The sequence below is a fragment of the Clarias gariepinus genome, chromosome 3 (genome assembly GCF_024256425.1).
Source record: "Clarias gariepinus isolate MV-2021 ecotype Netherlands chromosome 3, CGAR_prim_01v2, whole genome shotgun sequence".
Classification (NCBI taxonomy): Eukaryota; Metazoa; Chordata; class Actinopteri; order Siluriformes; family Clariidae; genus Clarias; species Clarias gariepinus.
The window spans coordinates 29,080,970-29,099,328 of NC_071102.1; the positions used below are offsets into that span (position 1 = coordinate 29,080,970).

At 36.9% G+C, this 18,359-nt stretch overlaps 2 protein-coding genes across 7 annotated transcripts; both read right to left on the reverse strand.

Moving 5' to 3' along the window:
* Positions 1–237: 237 nt before the first annotated feature.
* fuca1.2 (alpha-L-fucosidase 1, tandem duplicate 2) lies at positions 238–7,268 on the reverse strand. Its single transcript, XM_053492474.1, has 8 exons — positions 6,746–7,268; positions 5,687–5,821; positions 4,747–4,884; positions 4,470–4,575; positions 4,190–4,390; positions 3,574–3,764; positions 1,514–1,613; positions 238–582 (listed from the first exon to the last, which is right to left on the reverse strand). Exons 1-8 carry the CDS (start codon positions 7,084–7,086, stop codon positions 451–453), a joined length of 1,344 nt encoding a protein of 447 aa, XP_053348449.1. The 5' UTR covers positions 7,087–7,268; the 3' UTR covers positions 238–450.
* Positions 7,269–9,784: 2,516 nt separating this feature from the next.
* On the reverse strand, positions 9,785–17,736 carry zbtb8b (zinc finger and BTB domain containing 8B). 6 transcript variants are annotated; one of them, XM_053493033.1, is made up of 5 exons: positions 17,624–17,721; positions 15,149–15,330; positions 13,097–14,181; positions 12,839–13,008; positions 9,785–11,307 (listed from the first exon to the last, which is right to left on the reverse strand). In XM_053493033.1, exons 2-5 carry the CDS (start codon positions 15,190–15,192, stop codon positions 11,005–11,007), a joined length of 1,602 nt encoding a protein of 533 aa, XP_053349008.1. In that variant the 5' UTR covers positions 15,193–15,330; positions 17,624–17,721; the 3' UTR covers positions 9,785–11,004. The 6 variants fall into 6 exon arrangements, with proteins under 6 accessions (XP_053349008.1, XP_053349009.1, XP_053349007.1 ...); XM_053493034.1 differs by having other exon boundaries at positions 12,839–12,996; positions 17,617–17,717; XM_053493032.1 differs by having other exon boundaries at positions 17,617–17,717.
* Positions 17,737–18,359: the final 623 nt, after the last annotated feature.

The following is an 18,359-nucleotide window of genomic DNA, read 5'->3' on the forward strand; positions in this document are numbered from 1 at the left end:
GAATGATGATAAGAGCATCTCTTCGTATCACATCTCCCCAGCTCATCTTTTAAATAGCATGAAAATATAATGTTTATGCAATGCCCATATATATAAAAATATTTATTTTTTTGTTTTGACACCTGAGATTGTTCAGACAATGTAGTACATTTCTTAATATGCTGTGGGGAAGCATAGGTAATTATATTAAGGTGATCAACCCCTTCCATACATATAGGTATATGAAATGCAGTCAGCTTCACAAATAAACAAAAATATTTTATTCAGCAAATATCATAATCCCGTGATTTGTATACAGTGCATCAATAGAATTTAAAAAAACAACAATTTTTTTGTGATCAATAAAAAAAGTTAAGGCAAAAAAACATTAAGGCAAGATTCTCCATTAAGGCATCCTTGTGTAAAATCATGTAGAAACTCCCCTCATATAAACCACCTTAGAAAAAACTATTATTCTACTCCATCCAGCTTGAATGCCCACGCCCCGGCGGCATTGTACGGCAGATCCGGCAGCAGCAGGATCAGTCCAGATGAATGCAGAGGAGCCCATTTCAAAGGATCAGAGCTTCCCAATAGTGTCACCTAAACAAATAAAACTTCTCAATTTGTTGGGAATGCATTTTTTGTAAAAATGTGTGCTACACTAATGAGTGTAATTACAACATTCATTATAATTTCCAGGCTTCTTAATAAACCAATTAATCATAATACCAACGAGTGTGCCTGCACCACGCTATAAAATAACTGAGCCAATTCTGATGTTGATTTTTCTCTACCATTAATGCGATAAAGTGTCCTGATTTTAGTCCATATAAAATAAGAAATTTTTAACACACTTAACATCAACAACTCCAAATATAAATCACATATGGAATGGTGTTTAAAAATGCTATCTTGACATTGTGTGATGTTTAAACTGAAGTCTAGTTTGGTAATAAGAAACTGCAAATTCCCACAAGATATTTGACTTGCAACTGCTTCTTATCATTTTGTTTTTTAATTAAATGCTTACACCTTCAGGCCTAATTGCTCAGTTCAATTGTATGACTGGTGTTCAAGTCAAACTGGGACTCATGTTGAAATTTTATGTGAATGAAGGCATAAAACCGAGAAGTGTGAAGCAGGCAGTCTGATTATGGATCCAGCATCCTGAAAAAACTTTCTACCTTGATGGTATCCAAGTACTAGTGAAACACTGTGATAAGTGCATTAGTGAAGCAGAGAATTATATAGAGAAATAAAAGATAGGTTTTACTCTCATGACTGTGTTCTGTTATTCTGCACAATCAAAATTTTCAGTTTACCTTCATACTTACTTTATAAAAAGGTACTTGTAAATATATGTAAATGATTTGTGATTTATTCTGGGCAAAAATCGTATTGTGGGTGTTTTAATGACCAAAGCGATCATTCCTCTTATTATTTAATAAGGCTACATAATAATGGATAACATGATTAAAAATACTACTTAAGAATAAAAAAAATTTTAAAACCTTGTGAAGGCAATACGTACCACGGTGGTGTCTGAGGTTACAGGAGCGAAGAGCTCGAATGAGTACTGCATCGGTTTGGTGTGAAAGAATGCATAGACAGTTTTGCCTTTGGAGGTGTACCTGTGAACAAAGACACAGTTACCCTAAAGTAATACAACTCCCTTATAATCTTAAAGTCGCAGGGAAAACACACTTTTTTTGACACTTTAATGACTGTGTCATCTTTTGGGATACTGAAGATTGGATAGATGCAAAATTTAAGGGATAAACCTTGGCCCGATGTAAAGTTACTGTAACCCACCCAAAGAGCTACAACACATGTTTTATTCCTTTAAAGTCCATTAAATAATTTCTAATTTCATCAAGCAATCAAAGCAACATCTGCCATTCAGTCATAGGCCATTTTATCATAAATGTTCATTACTGTTTTATTTAGAAATTCCCACATACTGTAAAGAACAAGGGGGTTAGTGGCCAAGACTACTGTAAGATCCAAGTCAAATTTGATTTAATTGCTCATAACTTTATAACATTATGTAACTGACTTTACTTTAAACTGTATATTCTAGTGTTGTTTAAAATATCATTAGGCTGGCTAACAAATGGTCTGCTTGCCGTGTGTTTGTTAATAATAATGTAATAAGGTGATTAATTACATTAAACAAGTAAATGTTATTTTATATTGAGTTTCTGATCTAATAGATAATGTTATATCACAGTGTCAAATAGTCAGTTATTTCACTGTCAGATGTTTCCTGCAGAAAATGGAAAAAAAAAAAAAGTTTCCTAAAAAGAAAAACATCTCTAAAATAAATAATAAACTAAAGTGAGGGATGGCTTCAGAAGTACAGGGTCATTATCAATGACTCGAATAAATACACAGTATATGCCGTTTAATAATATATGCTATTCTTAAATGCAATTTAGCATAGAGAACACTATCCTTTAAAAACTCTGTTTTCAGTTTACTCTTGCTTAGCAGGTCAATTTTTTTTGCAAGTATTTGTTTTTTTTGGTCCAGCTACCATGGTGAGGAGTGTGTAATAATAATAATAATAATAATAATAATAATAATAATAACAACAACTCCTGGAGGAACTGTGAAGCAGACACAGACCGATGATGCAGCACGTTTTTCTGTCCAAACCAATTAAATAATTAAAAAATATTCTGTATAAAATTATAGAACATAAATATTTATATGGGTCACTCAATGAAACTTGTAGCCAAATTGTGAGTCTGAGGGTAAAATACCCGAGAACAGTTTTTTAAAAAACACTCATAAACCTCACACTGACATTTCCACAGGTTTAATGGTATGCAGGCTAAAAGATAACATTTCCACTCAAACCCGAATAACCAGGCATCACGTGTACTGTGTTGCTGTGTACCAAGGAAATAAAAAACAATGTTACTTTGTTAATGTGAGTATTTGAAGATAACACTTTAGTCTATTCGAACACCGAAGTTTTTAGTTTTCATGATAATGTCTTTGCAATATACGTTAACTAAGTGACTGCACTATATCCTGCACGAAAGTGTAAAACAGCTGCAGCTTCATATACAAAGGTTTGAGTGAATCTGTCAATGCAGTACTAGAGTATAAACTCCATGCAAGATGAATGATTAGTGTAATCAATGGTACAAACGGTGCAAAGCAGTAGGTATAGAACCACTGATTTGCAGCAGTGTAGCTGTGATTAACCTTCATTTTAGTTGTACAGTGCAATAATATGATAAGTAGTGTGGAGTAAAACAGAATGCAACTCATTCTGAAAAACAAAAAAAAACAAAAAAAAACATATACCTAAAGAGCTTATTCGAAAGTACCAAATACTTTTCTACCACAGATTGGAACTGTGTACAGCCGAAGCAACGGTTTACTAACGGTGATCTGTTGTTTGAACGAAAAGGCCTTAGAGAGGATGTGAAACTTTAATAATGCATCTATTGTGCCAGGCATTAAAAAAAAAAAAAAAAGAAACCTTTTTTTATCCCCCTGTCTGACAGCAGCTCACTTCTGTATTCAAGAAAGTAAAAAAAAAAAAAAAAAGGGAAAAAAAAACAAGGAAAACCTCACCAGACAGGAACAGTCGCATTCTCAGCCTGAACTCTCCAGGGCGTGGTGGCATATATGGCCTCACCATTAACCTTCAACCATGCGCCAATACTTCGGAGACGCTCCTCAAACACGGCTGGGATCATGCCGTCTGACGTAGGTCCGATGTTCAGCAGGTAGTTTCCTCCGTATGCCACAGTGAAGACAAGATCCTGTAGTTGGAGAACATTGGTGTGAGAAATCGTACAACCACACAGCCTTTGATAAGGAATAACATACTCAAGGACAACATTACAAGAAAAGAGACAAGCTGGTGTGATGTGGCCAGACCATGAAGTAGATTTTTTTTGTGCTGACGTACTTCGTCTTATACCACAGCATTTTAGCAATGAGTAGACGTTTGTAATTATTACTGCATTATGTAGGACATTGTCACATGAAAGTAGTTCCTGGTATCAGTTTCCTTACAACAGCTATAAACAATTTTTTTGTTTTAACAAGAATACAAAAATCAAAGCACATTAGACTACAAAGCACACACTCCATTATACCTTTTTTCATTTTCTTAATTCATTCATTCTTAATTCATTTATTTTTACATTTAATACACACATCAATAGATGGCAACATATTTCACCTTTATAATTGTGGGCAAATCCATCAAATCGACGAGCCTCATGTTCCTGCGATAACCCCAGGATAAGGTGTCTATTGAATTACATTTCTCCCATTTGTGATTGGGCATCGTGGATGGAGTGAACTTATCAGCACAGTTGTAGTAACCGCCATGTTTGCAATAGGTTCCGTTCCCCCATCTGTCATTCACCACAATTACATCCTGCGACAAACAAAATGACAACATAACGATCTGATTTAAATCCACAGTAGTTATATGCTACACAACCTGCAATTCTCACCTTCACTGGACTGTCGTTGTAAAGCCAGGCTAAAAATCCGGTGGAGTTCCAGTAAGTGTCAGAGGCTTCCCAATCCCCATCTGACCAGATCAGCTCTGGCTTGTATCTAAAAATGCATGTAGTGTTATCAGTTGATTATGACTGCCTGGGACAATATAACAGCTTATGTGAAGAATAGCCAGGAAAAGCATGAATAACTGGTTCTCTTCTCGTAGAAGTGAGAGGGTATATATAACAAACATGTGACAGGTGTGTGTGTGTGACTGTTGCAGCTTACCTCTTGACAAGGTCAAAGAGCTCTGGCAAGGCTTTGCTATATACAAATTCCTGCGTCTTAAAGCCTGACTGCTTGTCTTTTAGATACAGGGGATTGAACCATTCATACAGGGAGTGGTACAATCCATAGTGCAGCGACCTACAGGACGTATTCATAAACTTGTCACGACAATGTCATATGTAAGTACTCATAAATACAAAACAGCAATCAGTGGTAAAATGCTGTGATTATAACAGGAAGCAAGCACTTCAGTACATGCTGTTATAGGAAAAGAGGCAATTACAGTCTGGGGTGATGTGGCTGAGGTGAAGTTGTTTTCCCCTATAACATGTCAGTATTTTAATATACTGTAAATATGAGGACATAAACATAGCTGACAACTTAAAAAAATAGGAAACTTACCAATTATTAGTTGGAGTGATGTGCAGACTGATTGTTACCACAGTAAAGTTAACTATATTTCAATAACAGCATGCACTGAAATGTAATATTACCTCTCGGGCTTTTTCCACACTAAAAATTTATTTATTTATTAAAGAACAGTATCTCTTGTTTTTGTCTGTTTAAAGTTACATAGTATGTTTCATCTTCGAAACAAGTTATTTCATCCTAAACCTTTCATTTTTCTGCACCTAAACAGCCCTTGCCAGCATCTAATTTTTTGTAAAAAAAAAATATATAATAAAAAAGAAGATTGTTAAAGTAATCAAAAACTGTAAAGTCATCTGTCCTGAAAAAAATCTGAGTAAAAATATTTAAGGTAAAGTTAAATGATTAAGTTGCTAAAATAGAAATAATAACTTAGAAATTTGAAGTATCACGTTAATATACAGTTTGCTGTTGCGATTATTTTAAGAGCTTTATGAGAATTCAACAGCACTGTGACATCCATTTCTATTAAAACATGCAGCAAAGCACTAAGACACGAGGGTGTAAGAACCTTTTACGAATAGCAGTCCCCAGCTCCCCGACGAGGTCCCTGTGAGGTCCATTATCAACGGAGTTCCAGTTCCATGACGTCGGCGATCCCCAGTTAGTGAAGCCTTCATGGTGTTTCGTAGTGAAAACAACGTATCTGTACAAATTAACACAAGTTCAGAAACAAACACACATACAACAGTGTTGTTATAGTTAATTGTTGCCCTCATTTTGCTCTAGTGTGATTGTCAAATATGGTGGAAGAATAAACACGTTAAACATCAATACTTTATAGTTCCAAACACTCAAGCACATCCACAAATTCACTTGTGTAACAAAACAAGAAGTGTTACATCTGCATGCATACTAGATAACATGTAAAACCGTTAAGTGTTGTTAGGGGTGGGGTTATTTTAATAAGGGGTGTGGCCACATTCTTTTAGGCCATGCCCCTGGTTTAAACAGAGGAAGGTGGCAATCAATGCTCATTATAGCACAATGTTAGATTAAGAGGTGTGTGTGCACGCATGCACACACACACACACACACACCTCTCCCTCTCTCTCAAGATTCATGATTTTATTGGCACATCAAATATTTACATTCAGATTGCCAAAGCTCAGAAGAAAAAGATGGAGATCAAAAACAGAAAAATTAACAGTAAACAATTAAAGAAAGTTTTTTTTAAAAAAAATATGATATATTTTGAATTTATTATATATAGACATTTTTACACAATTAATATAATATTATAATATATAAAACAGTATATATATATATATATATATATATATATATATATATATACACATTTTAACTATTAGAATGGAATTTATTATACATACACACATTTTTAACACTTAATTTATACACTCTTATAAGAATGGATTTAATTTGTTTGATAGTATTTAATAAGATGAAAAGGTTCCAATAGATAAAAGTATTGATTTATCTGCAGTGAATCAGGAAAGGTAAGGGTATAAGACCCCACAGTTGGTGCAGTTTTGTATCTTTCTTTTTCTTTGATACCTATTGATGGAAAACAGGGAAAACGATTGCTATTAATTACTCGATGACTCACTTGGCCCCGGAAGCCTCGAACACTTCCGCCCAGAAATCGGGGTCGAAGAACTGCGCGTTAAACTGCGGCGCGAACTCGGCGTAGGTGAAGCCCGGAGGGTAGTTCCTCAGCATGAAGGCGATGTAAGAGGGGTCCAGAGCACCCTGCCAGTACCACCAGAACCACTCACTGCCGAAAGCCGGCACCGAAAACACCCCCCAGTGGACGAACAGCCCGAACTTGGCCTCATCGTACCATTTAGGCAGAGGTCTGGCGTCCAGGCTTTTCCACTCGGGCTTGTAGCGTTCTCCGGTCACCAGCACGGCGCACACGGCGCATAACAACAGCGGCAAATGCATCATTTAACCTGGCACGGTAAGGTGGACTGTACAGCGCACAGGTTTACTGCAACCCTTCACCACTCCACCAAACAAAAGCTACAATCGCAGGCGCCAAACGTCCTCCCTGAAAAGATTTTAATAATACAGGCTTGCCAGGTTTTGCATTGCCGTTGAGCTTGTGTCGATCATATGACTGCGTTTCTGCGTTGATCACCTGATTTCCTAGAAGCCTTTGGTACGTCGTTACTGCGCTGCGTTTTCGCATGTAGCAAATTCAGGCACTGGACTGGCAGGACTAGTTTTGTTATTTCACAAAATAAAAAATATCTTTTACACTGTACATTTATTTTCATCCAAGTTATTATATTGGATATTTAAGTGACCTGTGAAGATGATGCCTGGATATCTGTTTTAATAGATTTAAATATTATGCAGCCAACCAAAAATAATGTTTACACACTTCTGGAAAAGAAATATTTTATATTTTTTTTATATTTTAATACTAAATGTATTGTTATACGTTATATATTGGTGTATATATGATAATAAATAACATTATTATGTTATTAATATAATATACATCATAGTATTTTTCTTTTCCTGAAATTTCTATACTTTTTTTTTTTTGGCTGACTATATTTGACTGAAAACATTGCAAAGATATCAGATTTAGAATTTGCCCTCTGGAACCACATGACAAAAAAATACAAATCTACTGCCCTTCTCGGGACAGATTTATTTCATTCATTTATCTTCTATACCGCTTATTTCACACATGGTCTCAGGAGATTTTGGGCACAAGTTGGGAAACACCCTGGACAGGATTCCAATCCATCACAGGGCACACACTTACTACGGGCAATTTAGGAACGGCAATTAGCCTATTCTGCATGTCTATTGACAGTGGGATGAAACCGAAGAACCCGAAGGAAATCCATTAAGCACATGAAAAACATGCAAACTCCATGCACACAGGCCTGAGGAAGGAATTAAACCCTCGACACTGGTGGTATGAGGTCACGGTCCTAACCACTACACCACTGTGCTGCCTTAAAATAGACTTATTATTATTATAAAAATATTTCATTGTCAGAATCATTATTGCAGTGTGTACAATATCTTGGCCATGAAATAGCCATAAAGCTTTATTTCTGTATCCACTAACAGAACACTAGTTTCAGGGTGGCTCATTTAATTTCATAAAATAAAGTAGGAATATATAATTTATATTTTGCAATATATTAGAATATATAATATGTTAGAATATATTTCTAATAAAGTAGAAAATTGCGAAAATTGCTATTTCTACCTCTGTAACATACAGTAATTAAGACAACATGAAGGTTAGTGATCCACTGTTGTAAAAAAAAAAAAAAAAAAAAAAAAATTAGACAAGAGCCTCTTAGTATTTTGCCATAAACAACAAACATAAAAATAAAAAGACACAGGTCCAAGTTACTATAGACAAACACGCATGCACACTTAGTGTCAGTTTGGCCAGTTTACCTACTGGCATGGTTTTATATAGTTGGCAGTGGAAATAAAAATTAAATCCGGGATGAAACCTGCAAAAACATACCAAATATCTATACAGCCTTTAACTTAGTGCCTGGAGCTGTAAGTTCCTGAAAGATCTACCTTCTCCACTGCTGAACTGCCCACAATGTTTCATAAAGAAACATAATTGATTGTGAAAATAATATATTAAATAATAATACTTTAATTGCACGTCTACACATTTAACATAGCATCGTTGTTGAAATGTACTCAACATAGTTGAGAAATTCCAATTTTGTATCAGATATCCAGTACAAAAACAGCATTACTGAAGTCATCTGCTTTTCCGACGAACAGTCTGCCCCAAGTAGTAAAATGGTAAGCTGTAATTTAAGGCTATATTTAAGGTAGAAAGTTTCTCTGCACCAGAGCCATGATCAAACTGCCTGCTTCTAAACTTCACACTGGCCTCCCAGGAACTCCTTCAGTAGCCCAAACATGTGGAACTGGCTTGGAACAAGGCCAGGACTGTACAAAGGATGTGCTTTAACTCCCAGATGAGTTTATGTAATGTACAAGCCAGACAGGTCTTACATTGACATGCTAAGAGAAAAAAACTCGCATTAATATTTTGTTAAATTAATTTTGATTACAGCACTGTTTAAAAAAAAAACTCACACAGTTCCATAAAATTAAATTATGTTCAGAAATACTCTGAATATTCTGTCGTTTCCTAGCAAAGCAAAAACTTTTTCTGACAAATCTTAATAATGGTTGTTTTTTTTATGGCCTCCCAATCCTCTCAGTTCTGATCACATTGTATAGATAAAAAAAGATCTTACTTTCACTGTTAAACATAGCTGTGGTTTCTACTGTTGATTTTTTACAAAGGAAATTCGCCAAGCTTTTCGACTAGGTAGGTAATTAAATGGTATGCACAGCATCCAGGCTACTGTTTTTATTTTCAGAAGTACCAGATTTCCTCTAATCACATTAAAACACAACATTAAGATTGCAATTTCAAGATTGCTAGAACACAAGCAAACATTTGCAGTGATAAGACATTATAAAACACACACCCAAGCAAGGACAGTAGACCATAAACCTCAGTAATACGGGTCAGCATTTATTTTGAATGCATGTTATTTCATGGTAAGGTGCAACCTTTTATACTCACACGCAAAAGTTATATATAAACATAAATAAAAATCAAAGTTATTAAAAAAAAAAAGTTGCACTTTGGTCATACATCATTTCCTCGCTATGCCTGCAATGACCCAAAAATAACAGTTCTCTTCATCATGGGTTTTATGATTGAAGCTACAGGTCTCAAATATACAGAAATGTTCATATTCTGTTGTAAATGCTCCACAAAAGTCTTAATATATTAAACAGTCTTAAAAGTAGCACAATTTACATTGTAGAAACATTCAGTAGAATAGAGCTGCACAATCAATTATACTGTAATTGACTATTTTCCAGTCTACCTTTTAAACACGTTCATTTCATTCAGCTACATGCGCAATATCATACATCACTAGAAAAGTAGGGCAGCTCTGCGACAGCCATGATTACATATGCTGGTGGCTTGTTAAATTAGTTTAACTGTATTTATAAAAATGAAGATATATTATACTGTTATTAATATGAATATGTCTTATGCTGATTAGAAAAAAAAACATTTTAAAGAAAGTTTTAAAGCAACATTAAGCCTGTTTTCTGGTTAGTTAAAATAATAAAGTGCAACATTTTCTACCTAAATTGTGTCAATAATTAGGATAAATAACTGACTGAAAATTGACAAAACTTTCATGATTGTTTCAATTCTATGAATTCTATGGGGGGGGCAAGGATAGTTTTAACTGGTATTTTTACAAAAAAATAACAAAATGAAAAAATCTGGCATATTGTTTAATTGTGTACAATGGCCTCCCATTCAGCATTACTTACAGGCACGATAAGTTTGATGATGGAGCACCGTTTTAACTTTCAGTTTAGTGTTATAATATTCAAGATTCTCTCAAGACTCTTGTGTATGTTAATTCTTTTATACTTGACCCTGCTCGAACTATTACATCCTGAACCTCACTATACATGTGCAGCTTTAAGGTGACCCTTTTTCGAAAAGTTCAAATACTTATCACTCTTCCTTAAAAGCAAAGTTGTCTTTTTATAATTATTAGAATGTAATAACCATTCTTGAGAAAATTAAGTCAATGCATTCTACTAGAGCTGTGGAAATTCTAGTTCTTAAAGAATGCATACCCGTAAACATGATTACAGTTCAGTACTTATGTAAGTACTCCTACTAATTGCCATCAGGCCAAACAAGATTATGCCTCCCAGAACAGTAAGCCTTGATAGTTTTGTCGGTTTACTCAACTTTTAGAGTAAGATGAATGAAGGACAAGCCATCGGAGCCACAAGTATGTTTCTTGATGCCTACAGGAGACCTCCTCCCTCTGCTAGCTGTCTCTGGAGTTCCTTCTTATCGTCTACTTCCCCAGCGCCAGCACTGGGCTCCTCATCCCCGTCTACCATGAAGATAGGCCAATCCGAGTCAGCGGTGCCCTGTTCCACGCTCACAGACTGGCTGCTCAGGTTCATGGAGGGAGAGTCTTCATTAGTTGTAGTGACACAAGTACAATTGTCACAAAGACCAAAGCGCTTCAGACCCTGAGACACAGCTCCAGAGAAGACACGTCTGCAGCCCTTACACACGATGGGCCAGGTTGCGCGATGGACCTGTCGAAACAAAGCCAGTATATATATATATATATATATACACAAGATTAGTAATTACATTTGCACAGAGGTGTTCTAGTTAAAGACAAGAAGGTTTTGTATCATGTGATGGAATTTAACTGCTGTTTACTCAAAGTCCACAGATGAGTATTTACCAAGCACCAGGTTTTCTATTTTTACCTGACCTCAAAATGCCTCAAGACAACTGGTCAGAGTATAGATTTACACATTCATGCATCAAACATCATGTAAAAAACAAAGAACCTATGTTAGCATACTGTAGTTCAGAATGACATCATCAGCATTAAGAAAACATGATCCATACAGAGATAGACACATACAGCAATATGTTCCGTCTACATACGTTATTTGTGAAGATTACACAACCTATCTTAGCCAAGTTTGAACACACACACACACACACACACACAGACTCTGTTTCTTATTATATACGAGGGTGCTTACACTTTTCTGGGATTCACAAAGGCCAGTACTGAAACATTATCAGGAAAAAGGTTCAAGAATCAACAGGTGCTTATTGAAGAGCTGAAGGATAAACTTTAGATTAAACACAGAGGACTGTTGTACAAGGGCGTTGTGATCTCGCTCGTTTTGAAATGTTAAAGCATTTTCCCTATATTTCTGATCTTGATTTGTGCCTTTGTTGCTCGCAGCTCAGCCTTAAAGACATTTTAATGAGGGAAAACAAAAGCTTGTTGACAGATGGACAAAGTGTAAATTATATATTTACCTTTTCTAAAAATTAAATAAAATTAATTCTACAGCCAGAGTGTGGATAATTTTATATTATACATACACTTAGAATGCATAAACAAGATTTACCCCAAGAGCAATATTTAATAATTATATTTTTATAATAATAATTATTATTATATAATCTTATGTTATTAAATATAAGCATTTACCCATGTTTAAACATAATGCACAGTTAGCTACGTACACAACATTTCACTACAGAATAGATAAAGTTTTATACAACATATACTATATATTTTTATTGGTTCATTTTTACTACACCTTTCTTTGGTGAGATCGACGTTCCAAAAGCCAGTTTCTATTGGAATGGTACGGTCTATCACATGCGTGCTGCCTGATAAGCACATCACCTGACCCCCACCCTTCATTCTGTAAGCAGTGAGCCCACTAGATGGCTCCAGGTCACCAATCCGGGCTGAGCTGAACTGGGTTACTTGGGTGACCTTGTCTACAAGCACCACCTTAACCCTGGCTTGCATATTTTGGTGACTCTACGTCACCACAGGTTTAATCTACACTCCCCTTAGGTCTTTTTAGCAACTGTGGCTCTTTTGGGAGCATTAAATCCCTGGTGGCATACGTTGGGGTTCTAAAAACAAAAGCCCCACAGCAACAACCAGCTTACAGTCCAAAATCAGGCTACGGAATATGTTTATTTTAGAAGTCAGCAGTGCCTGAATTGTTTGCTGCTGACATTGTATATGCCAGATAACCTTTGAGCTGATGGTCTGAACACAGCTCTTGATAAACTTACGGTGACCGCGTGTGTGCGTAGATGCTCCTGTCGAGTGAAACGCTTTCCGCAGATCTCACATGGGTACGGTCTCTCTCCTGTGTGACAACGGATATGCCTCTTCAGAATTCCCTTCTGTTTGGTTGTGTAGGGGCAGAACGGACACCTATGCAGCCTCCCTGAGTAGAAAACTGTCATTTTACAAGTAAGCCCTTTGTGTGAAACAAAGAGGTAAATTCCAAAAAATTTTAACAAGAAGAGCAAAAACCGATTTCTCACCTGCATCTTCGACATACCAGTCACTCTGTATCTCCATACTGCAGGAGCCTCCATGACCTATTCCTTCATCTACTCGACTAATCATATTACTGCTTCCCAAACCGTGGTTAAAATGAGAAACAAGCTCCTCGCGGTGAGAACTAGATCCTCCACGTAGTAGCACATCTACATACTGTTTCATATGATAGTTGGGGTAAGGGGGCAGCGATGTCTGCTCACTGCTGGGTGCAGGACTTGAGGCGAGAGTTCGTTCTTCCCCATTGCTCGGGTTTTCATACAGGTCCATGTCCTTAGCTTCAAGCGAACACTCACCTTCCTCATCAGGGTCAAATTTAATCTTGGTGTGCACAGGCACAATGAGCATCCCTGAGGAGGAGGGGTTCGCTGCGTCTTGCGTCTGGTTGCTCTTCACGGCGGTGTTAGCGGGAGCCTGGCTGGAGAACCCTCCCTGCGAGTTCTCGCTCTCAGAGTCTTTGCTGCTGGTAGCAGCTGGCGTGGAAGGAACATCGGAGGACGCCTCCATGGAATTGGGCATCTCCATACTTTGTGGGCTTCCCCTGTCCGTTTGGGAAGTGGATGCTGCAGGAACGCTGGAGACTGGAGCAGGCGTGCCACTGTCAGCAGGTCCTTCTCCCTCTTTGCCCTTTTCTCGCTGGCTCTCCTTCTCCCTGTTACAGATCTCCAACGACGATTTGATGTAGCCTTTGCAAAAGTTTACAACATCCGTCATCTGCAAGTAGCTGGCAGCGGACATTATCTCGATTACGTTGTCGGTGCGCAGGTCTAAGCGACCGGAGTACAGAAAGTCCAGAATGAGCGAAAAAGCGTCTGCTGTGACAATGTCCAGAGAAGCCGTGCTATGCCTGTGACCACTATCCTGCAGGTAATGCACCAGCAGGGCCCGGAAATAGCCGCTGCTTGCAAAAAGGATATTTCTGTGTGCCTTAAACATGCGACCCTCCACTATGATGCTGCAGTCGCAGAAGAAGTCCCTCTTCCGTTGTTCGTTTAGCTCACATAAAAGCTTAGAGTAATAGGAGGGAACCTCCATCTTGCCCGTGTAGATACAAGGCTGAGCTGGGTTACTGAGACAGACAGGGAAAACAAGTGAAAAGTCACGACAAATGGAAATTCAGGCACTGGCATATTCAAAAGAGAAACGAGAACCAAGAATATTTGGAAAAGAGGAAGAAAGACAGGGGAAGTGGGATAAGTGGCAGGGTGATGTGCATGATTAATAAAAAAAATCTAATTAAAATGTTATTTGTCACAGTGAAATGCTTATCAAAATACGCATCAATAAGATAGAATAGTAAGAAAAAAAGAAAAATGTCAAGTTTTGGGATGAAATGTACAAATCTACAAAGTTAAATAAAATATAACAATAAAATGTAATTATACAGAATGTGTAGAGTGCAATTATACTAAGAAGTATTAAAAACAATAAAAGAGCTATAAAAGGTTAAAGATATTAATAGTGCTTGTGTGAGTGTGATGGATAGCCATTAAACAATCCCTACTCATACATAGGATACCGCGGTGAGACACGTGATCTCAGATCACACTGCATACAAATGTTTGCTTATTTGCATGACAACAATTCTAGATTGTTATCAAATCACTATTAATTCACTGATCAAGGCCAGACATTTAAGAATTGATTCATCCACTCAATCAACTTTGACAACCTTATTACTTCTCCATTCTTTATTTACAGCATTTTGCTATCACTCACGTGAAGTATAAAAAGGAAGTGGAGTTAAACACAAAGACTGGTCTATTTACTTGGGGAAAGTAGGACCAGTGTGCCGTTTTATCCTTGTCAAAAAAAAAAACAAGTCTCACATTTTATTTTCACTCACTTCAGTGTTAAAAACTGTATTTCCGGTGACTCAAACAATATTTCAACTCTCTTTCCTGTATTTGCTCAAGGTCACTTTATTGTTCAACCAATCAGAAGCTGGAGATGGTACATTCTGAACCAGCGATAGTGAGATTTTACAAAACCTAGTAAAACAGATATGTATAAAATTACTCAGTATGATGACTTACAGAAGCCATTTACATGAGTTCCTCCTTAGAGAATGGTTAACCATTCATTACCACTCCCCTGTTCGAATATGCATCAAACATGGATCACATCCTATTTGAGTCTATAGGTTCCTGTTCATGATTCTTCCTCTTGTTGCCTCAGGGAGCCACTGGTGTCTCTGGCCAAACTTTCATCTATATTTCTGTAATTACATCAGTCAATTTACTGTTTGTAAATAGTTTAGCATGTTCTCCTTTATATTAAAAAAATGTATTATCGTTAAACTCACTGAACTAAGACTTTATTCATCACATATACATCTTTACTCTTCACATATCCCAGCTTTATTAAGAGGCTGGAGTCAGAGTGTAGGGTCAGCCATTATATGCCACCCCTGGAGCAGATATGGTTAAGGGCTTTGCTCAAGAGCCCAACAGCAGCAACTTGGTGGAACTGGGGTTTGAGGTGGCTCAGCAACACCATAAATTAACACAAAGACCTAGCACCGACTCTTTTTTGTTCAATATTATTGAGGTGTTAAGTCTGCTGCTTCGTCTTGGTGTTTTTCATACGCATTAAAATATAACAGATCCTCCTTTTTTTAATCATAGATGCCAGTTTGAAACGATGAAAAGTGGCATGTCACAGAGCAAAAATAAATGCTGATCCTGGTGCAAGAGCAGTGTGACCTTGCCTAGATAGTTTTATTATATGTCCTCAATGATTAGTCAGAAGAAAAAAGAGTAATAGGAAGAAAAATAAATACTGTTCATTTATTTCATACGTAGTTACCAAAGTGAAAAACGAAAGAAAAGACTAAAAGACACCTTACAAAGAAAAGCAGATTGTGCAGGAAGAAACTGGTGAAAACTGAAAAAGAAGCCGCAGAGAGAGAGAGAGAGAAAAAGAGAGATTGCTGAAAAAGAATCAGCATATATTACAGTTCCGCTTAAACAGAGTGCAAGACTGATATCAAAGATTGCCAAACTTAAAAGTGAACTACAGACCTTAGACGACTATAAGACATAACTGAGACTAAAAAATGTCAACAAAAAGAAGAAACTAAGAGATAAAAAGAAATCTTTACAAATGCAAAGAGAGGAAGCAGTTATTCTTGATTTTAGGAGATAATACCTTCAACTTCATTAATCTTGTAAAAGTAATATTGTCATATGGTGCAACCAGTAATTTTCACAAAAAAAAATTATCATTTCTAGAAAATTTTACATGGACTGTATTGTAACCCCTATGTTACAATTTAAAGACAGATCCTATGACTGTATACATTTTCACAAAATTTGTCAAATATACCTTTAAAAAAAATGCACCTTTGGCTTTATTTTGTTTTTTTTTCTTGTTTTGGGAAAAATGTAAAAAAAAAAAAAAAGTAAAATTCAGATAATCCTGCTACTGTTTTGCTTGGATTTTATATTTTATTTATATTATATTATTTTAAAACAGAATATAGATTGTATATGTTGACTTTATAGTTTTGTAGATTTGTCCTAGAAGAGCATTGATGGCTCAGTGGTAGGTTTCTCGCCCGCCATGAGAAGGGCCTGGGTTTAATCCCTCCCCTCCCCTCAGTGCCCAAACCCCAACGCATCGCCTGGATGTAGTGCTGGTCCCAAGCCCGGATAAAAATGGGAGGGTTGCGTCAAGGAAGGGCATCCGGTGTAAAACCTGTGCCAAGTCATATGCAGATTGGACGGTCTACTGTGGCGACCCCTTGACGGGATCAGCCGAAAGACTAGCAACAGCAGGGTACACACACATTCTAGGTGGATAAAATATTCCAAACAAACAAAAAGATTATTCTTTTGGTTACCCCACCTGGCATTTTCAGCCACATTTGACCAATTGTTTTACTATTAAGTACAAATATGATCCAAAATTACATACAACAAACACATTTAAATTTTATTTTAAACAACGATGCATTCTTAAAAAACAACACAAAATATCAATATGTAAACAATGTAAAAAAAAAAACTGCTCACCTTATTAACTATTATCTGTCACTTATCCATATATAGATAACAGTGATTACTATTACTACGGAATATTTTAATTCTCAGGGCATTATTTAACATGTTACACGGATGTCTGTTTATGTATAAGAAGGACTTTGGCCAGGGGATTTCTCCTCACACTGCTTCACTACGATTTGTGAGAGATTACATTAAAGTCGAATACAGAGTTCCATCTTATCTTCACGCGCCTTCGGTTTCCTCAAGACACTCTAAAGTATATAATAATAATAATTCCTTACACTACATGTGGTCGTGTGTAAGACCAGATAAATCGTTTGAAACACTGTTAGCTTCTTAGCTATGTAGCAGAGCCCCAGCTAAGGCACACCGTTCCTTTAAAACAAGGAGCCTATGCTATGCATGTTAGCACGCAAGCTAACAACACGTTTATTCTATTTTTTTTCAGCTGAGAAAAACAAACAAACACGGTAACGTGTGACACTGGTTTTGCATACCTCTTACCTCCGCAAACTAAATGCTTTATAATTCCGGGGGTTAATTATTTATTCCCAAAAAAAGTCCTGACGCTGTTTTCATTGCTAAGAGAAGCCACTTCCGGTTCAAAAGAAATCTCACGGGAGAAATGACGACATGCTCGTAGGCCAATGGGAAGGCGCGATGTTCGTGTTTGGGGCGGGGCCTGGGTTTGTGCAGGTCTCTCAAAAAAGGTGTTTCTGCACAAGATAAAATATTGACGTGGATGTAAAATATTGCACATCAGATTTAAAGGCGATTATAATATATGCTGTAAGTATAGATATATTGTGTGTGAGTGTGTATAGTAATCATGTCATCACAATTCATATGGCAGGAACTTCACATTGTCTCCCTCATTGTCTATATGGGGGAGGGGGGGGGGGGGGTCGCTGTAGCCAGGTGCCAATCCATCGCAGGGTACACACATATACACACTCATTCACACACAATGGGCAATTTGGAAATGACTATTAGCCTAATCTGCATGTGGAGATGGAACTGTGGGAGGAAACCCAACAAACACAGGGAGAACATGAAAACTTCTGGAGGTGCAATTTGACAGTGATAACCACTAAGCCACTGTGCCACATGGGGCAGGAACATAATGCAAATCTTTTTTTTTTTTTTTTTTAAAGCAAATTCTGGTCACGAGCTTTACATCATCAAACATTGGAAAGAAGAGAAAGTGTGATCCCTGTTACTCTGAACATTAGATAATTGT

Coding starts and splice junctions, on each gene's coding strand:
- fuca1.2 (XM_053492474.1), bottom strand. CDS start 7,086: ATGATGCATTTGCCGCTGTTGTTATGCGCCGTGTGCGCCGTGCTGGTG. Junction 5,822..6,745: donor TTCGAGGCTTCCGGGGCCAA/GTGAGTCATCGA, acceptor TAATTTGTACAG/ATACGTTGTTTTCACTACGA. Junction 4,576..4,746: donor CTCTTTGACCTTGTCAAGAG/GTAAGCTGCAAC, acceptor ATGCATTTTTAG/ATACAAGCCAGAGCTGATCT.
- zbtb8b (XM_053493033.1), bottom strand. CDS start 15,192: ATGGTTAACCATTCTCTAAGGAGGAACTCATGTAAATGGCTTCT. Junction 14,182..15,148: donor AACTCATGTAAATGGCTTCT/GTAAGTCATCAT, acceptor TGTCTGTCTCAG/TAACCCAGCTCAGCCTTGTA. Junction 13,009..13,096: donor CTGGTATGTCGAAGATGCAG/GTGAGAAATCGG, acceptor GTAAAATGACAG/TTTTCTACTCAGGGAGGCTG.